General features: G+C 44.6%; 1 protein-coding gene across 1 annotated transcript; it reads right to left on the reverse strand.

The window, feature by feature from the left end:
- Positions 1 to 400: 400 nt before the first annotated feature.
- Positions 401 to 5,588, reverse strand: LOC127921287 (sperm-associated antigen 17-like). The gene is made up of 9 exons (XM_052505015.1): positions 5,440 to 5,588; positions 3,839 to 4,527; positions 3,618 to 3,710; positions 2,534 to 2,689; positions 1,642 to 1,825; positions 1,430 to 1,490; positions 1,126 to 1,273; positions 717 to 866; positions 401 to 536 (listed from the first exon to the last, which is right to left on the reverse strand). The coding sequence occupies exons 2-9, from the start codon at positions 3,921 to 3,923 to the stop codon at positions 499 to 501; spliced, it is 915 nt and encodes a 304-aa protein (XP_052360975.1). The 5' UTR covers positions 3,924 to 4,527; positions 5,440 to 5,588; the 3' UTR covers positions 401 to 498.
- Between the last annotated feature and the right edge of the window lie 443 nt (positions 5,589 to 6,031).

The raw sequence follows: 6,031 nt of genomic DNA on the forward strand, positions 1-6,031 counted from the left end.
CACACACACACACACCACCTCACTCACAGACCATCACACACACACCACCTCACTCACAGACCATCACACACACACACCACCTCACTCACAGACCATCACACACACACACACCACCTCACTCACAGACCGTCACACACACACACCACCTCACTCACAGACCGTCACACACACACACCACCTCACTCACAGACCATCACACACACACACACCCTCACTCACAGACCGTCACACACACACACACACCACCTCACTCACAGACCGTCACACACACACCACCTCACTCACAGACCATCACACACACACACCACCTCACTCACAGACCATCACACACACACACCACCTCACTCACAGACCGTCACACACACACACACCACCTCACTCACAGGAAAAACAAACAATGTGTTATATCACTGTTCTTTATTCCTAAGATGTATTCTATTTAACAGCCATTGAACAACGGCAATATGTGACTAAAACCCCAAAGCACAATGACTTGTTTTATATAAGTCGTCTCAATCCGTCTGATTCAATTTCACCTGGAAGTGGGAACGAAAAGATCACGTTTCAGTGGGGAGTGAATGTAAAACACTTAGCATCCGTTCGACATTACTTCATGTTCTTATACCATGGCATTGTTGAATCCTCGTTTCTGATTGGCTTGAAGGGCATTCTAGAGAGTGATTAGTTCCAGTGTTCAGATACTGTAAATCACTAACCGGTGGTGGAGAGAAGAGGTCTGAGAGGGAGGACCACTCCACGTCTGACTGAGGGGGTGGAGGAGATGAGGCGGACCTTGGATACCCCTGTCTGGAGCCCGTTGGTATGATCCTTGGTCCTGGTGTCATACAGACGCTCGGGGAGGATGGGTGAGACCACTCGTTAAGGAGGGGAGAACAGAGACCATCGCTGCTTTCACTGAGAGAAACTTTGACCTTCGCCATTAACTCTGTTAAAAAACAATCATGTCCTCACTTGAGCTATTCTATAACCATACCTGCGTACTAGTGTAAGATCTCTCACTGCACAATGAAAACATCACTGAGGCTACCAACTCTATAGTAAATATTGTTATCTGTAGGGGACTATCCAAATAAAGTGTCACTAAAAGCCATTTGAGAAGGATATTAGCTAAGACAGGCAGGTAGAAGATCTCAGTCTCAGTCTTGATGTGGATGTGGTGTGAGATGTAGACCTCTCCCTCTGCAGACTCCTCCAGACCTGTAGTCATGGCATACAGCTCCACCTGAAGCTCAGTCTTCATCCCAGCAGCCACCTGCAACAAAGGTCAGGGGTCAATTTAGTCATATCAGGAAGTGAAGTGAGATATATGAATCTAAAACATCCTCAAAGAAAACAATGGGAAATGTTCAGTTTGTGTAATTGAATCGAGCTGACTACGGTAACTATCACCCTGCTCAGTAGAACTCACAGGTCCAGGGGTGTAGATGACTCTGATTCCAGTACCAGGGGACGGCTGTTTCACACTGAACCTAAAGTACAACAACACAGAACAGGCGCTGAATCCACCAGAACATAGACAGAGGAGAACACACCCTGACGACCAAAGACCTTAAACCTCGTCATTTTCACTGCACCACCATCTTTGACAGATATGTCCACAAACAGCCATACTGGTCTGACCTGCAGGTGTGGAAGCCCACGTTCTTCATGAGCACGGGGACACTGTAACTGCAGCCCTCCTTTAGGGTCCCAAACTGGACCTCTGCTGGGAGGAGCTCAAACCCCCGTGGGGCGAGTTGCTGCCCCCCTGTCACAGACACAGTCTTCACCTTCCTCCTCACCGGCTCCTCTACACACAGGAACTGAGAGCCAGACTCGTGTTAGGTCCCCGTGGTAATGCCTGGGCTCTAGCTCAGTAAGCTACGACTTATTGAACTGGCAGGACAGATACATTATTCAACCAGTCATTTATGAACATTTGAACATCTTGGCCACGTTCTGTATATCTCCACCCGCACAGCCAGAAGAGGACTGGCCACCCCACATATGTTCTGTCTGTGTGTCTTTGTTTGTGTGTGTGGAGGACCTGAGCCCTAGGACCGTGCCCCAGGACTACCTGACATGATGGCTCCTTGCTGTCCCCGGTCCACCTGTGTGCTGCTGCTGTTTCAACTGTTCTGCCTTATTATTATTCAACCATGCTGGTCATTTATGAACATTTGAACATCTTGGTCATGTTCTGTTATAATTCTGGAGCTGAAGATGGACTGGCCAGCTTGACTAGCCGGTTCCTCTCGTAGGTTCCCTGCCTAGGTTTTGGCCTTTCTGGGTAGTTTTGCCAGGCCCAATTCCACCTGCATTGTTTGCTGTTTGGGGTTTTCTGGGTTTCTGTAGAGACACTTTGAGATAGCTGTCCCCTACAGGCTATATAAATACATTTGACTTGATTTGATATCATTAGTGTTAACTGAGATATAAGACGTCATGATGTGTGTTTGTGTACAGTGTGTGTGTCTGTGTGTGTGTGTGGGAAAAGGTGTGTTGTGACCAAATAGTGTTCTGTTGTGTGTTAGCTGGTTGGGCACGCTGAAGGGTTTGGAGCTGAGGATGGAGGCTGGCAGCTTGACTCTGTGTCTGCGTGGGTTCCCTGCCACGTCCACCTGGGTACTGCCAGGCCCAATACCACCATGCTGTTGCTTCACTGTAGAGACACCATGAGAGCTGTCCCCTACAGGAGAACACACACAGATCTAGATATCAGTAACAGAGTAACAGATACAAGACCATGATGACTGATTTATATACAGTAGGTGTCTGCAAACTGTTGGGAAAATGGTGTTTGACCAAATAGAATTCTCTTTGTCAGTTAGTCATTCAGCAGACGCTCTTCTCCAGAGCCACTTACAGTAAGTGCATTCATCTTACGATGGCTTGGTGGGACAACTTTTCAACTACCAACTTGAAGTAAATGTCTGATTTTCAAGGTATTCCAGTACTTGAATTTCAGAGTGCCAAATTCAAGCACCTCGTGCGAACCCTGCCTACCAGACATGCCACCAGGGGTCTTTTCAAAGTCCCCAGGTCCAGAACAAATTCAAGCACCTCGTGCGAACCCTGCCTACCAGACATGCCACCAGGGGTCTTTTCAAAGTCCCCAGGTCCAGAACAAATTCAAGCACCTCGTGCGAACCCTGCCTACCAGACATGCCACCAGGGGTCTTTTCAAAGTCCCCAGGTCCAGAACAAATTCAAGCACCTCGTGCGAACCCTGCCTACCAGACATGCCACCAGGGGTCTTTTCAAAGTCCCCAGGTCCAGAAAAACTAATAAAGCAATACCTCACGGCACAACGCCGCAGTACATACATACTTGTTATGTTTATGTACTGACATGTATGTGTAACTGATAGATACACACACACACACACACACACACACACACACACACACACACACACACACACACACACACACACACACACACACACACACACACACACACACACACACACACACATTAAGGTTTTTAAATTGATGTAAATTGTAAAGTCATTTGTCTGTAATGTCTTTTTCGTTATGACTCGAACCCCAGTAAGACCAGCTGTCACCACTCTTACCCTAACACTAACCCAAGTCTAAGTCGTGTACTGAGCAGACCTGCAGTTTGAGGGGTGGGGTTGGTGGGTCTCCTAGGCAGCGCATCACTTCCTGCTGCGTGAGAGGGCGTGGGGTTCAAAGGTCGTTGGGCTGCTTCAAGAATACACACAAGAACAAATAACATGCAAAACAGGGTCACTTTCTTAATGAAGGATAAAATAACACAATACTGTATCATCAATATATCATTAGTATTGTTATAAATGTAGCCTAGCTTTAACCTGTCTCCCGAGGGGCATCTCTGAGGTAGTTCTGGGAGTTGGGAGTGTTGGGGAATGGAGGAAGGTCCTGAGACAGAGATCTCATATCAGGGACCTGACGGGAAAACCCAGATAGTTGTTTTATATATGTACAGTAGCTGAGCTGAATACAATCTGCAATATGTTGCACAGGTTGGAGAGGCACACAGTGAAGCTAATATTAACCTCTGTACCAAACCAAACGCTAGGCTAGTAGCATTGGGAAATATTGTCTTATATTAACCTCTGTACCAAACCAAACGCTAGGCTAGTAGCATTGGGAAATATTGTCTTATATTAACCACCTCTGTACCAAACCAAACGCTAGGCTAGTAGCATTGGGAAATATTGTCTTATATTAACCACCTCTGTACCAAACCAAACGCTAGGCTAGTAGCATTGGGAAATATTGTCTTATATTAACCACCTCTGTACCAAACCAAACGCTAGGCTAGTAGCATTGGGAAATATTGTCTTATATTAACCACCTCTGTATCAAACCAAACGCTAGGCTAGTAGCATTGGGAAATATTGTCTTATATTAACCACCTCTGTATCAAACCAAACGCTAGGCTAGTAGCATTGGGAAATATTGTCTTATATTAACCACCTCTGTACCAAACCAAACGCTAGGCTAGTAGCATTGGGAAATATTGTCTTATATTAACCACCTCTGTACCAAACCAAACTCTAGGCTAGTAGCATTGGGAAATATTGTCTTATATTAACCACCTCTGTACCAAACCAAACGCTAGGCTAGTAGCATTGGGAAATATTGTCTTATATTAACCACCTCTGTATCAAACCAAACGCTAGGCTAGTAGCATTGGGAAATATTGTCTTATGTTAACCACCTCTGTATCAAACCAAACGCTAGGCTAGTAGCATTGGGAAATATTGTCTTATATTAACCACCTCTGTACCAAACCAAACACTAGGCTAGTAGCATTGGGAAATATTGTCTTATATTAACCACCTCTGTACCAAACCAAACGCTAGGCTAGTAGCATTGGGAAATATTGTCTTATATTAACCACCTCTGTACCAAACCAAACGCTAGGCTAGTAGCATTGGGAAATATTGTCTTATATTAACCACCTCTGTACCAAACCAAACGCTAGGCTAGTAGCATTGGGAAATATTGTCTTATATTAACCACCTCTGTACCAAACCAAACGCTAGGCTAGTAGCATTGGGAAATATTGTCTTATATTAACCACCTCTGTACCAAACCAAACGCTAGGCTAGTAGCATTGGGAAATATTGTCTTATATTAACCACCTCTGTACCAAACCAAACGCTAGGCTAGTAGCATTGGGAAATATTGTCTTATATTAACCACCTCTGTACCAAACCAAACGCTAGGCTAGTAGCATTGGGAAATATTGTCTTATATTAACCACCTCTGTACCAAACCAAACACTAGGCTAGTAGCATTGGGAAATATTGTCTTATATTAACCACCTCTGTACCAAACCAAACGCTAGGCTAGTAGCATTGGGAAATATTGTCTTATATTAACCACCTCTGTACCAAACCAAACGCTAGGCTAGTAGCATTGGGAAATATTGTCTTATATTAACCTCTGTACCAAACCAAACACTAGGCTAGTAGCATTGGGAAATATTGTCTTATATTAACCACCTCTGTACCAAACCAAACGCTAGGCTAGTAGCATTGGGAAATATTGTCTTATATTAACCACCTCTGTACCAAACCAAACACTAGGCTAGTAGCATTGGGAAATATTGTCTTATATTAAACCTCTGTACCAAACCAAACGCTAGGCTAGTTGCATTGGGAAATATTGTCTTATATTAACCTCTGTACCAAACCAAACGCTAGGCTAGTTGCATTGGGAAATATTGTCTTATATTAACCTCTGTACCAAACCAAACGCTAGGCTAGTTGCATTGGGAAATATTGTCTTATATTAACCTCTGTACCAAACCAAACGCTAGGCTAGTAGCATTGGGAAATATTGTCTTATATTAACCACCTCTGTACCAAACCAAACGCTAGGCTAGTAGCATTGGGAAATATTGTCTTATATTAACCACCTCTGTACCAAACCAAACGCTAGGCTAGTAGCATTGGGAAATATTGTCTTATATTACCTGTGCTGCCACCTCTGTACCAAACCAAACGCTAGGCTGGTAGCATTGGGAAATATTG

Source organism: Oncorhynchus keta, unplaced genomic scaffold, assembly GCF_023373465.1.
Source record: "Oncorhynchus keta strain PuntledgeMale-10-30-2019 unplaced genomic scaffold, Oket_V2 Un_contig_2190_pilon_pilon, whole genome shotgun sequence".
Lineage (NCBI taxonomy): Eukaryota > Metazoa > Chordata > Actinopteri > Salmoniformes > Salmonidae > Oncorhynchus > Oncorhynchus keta.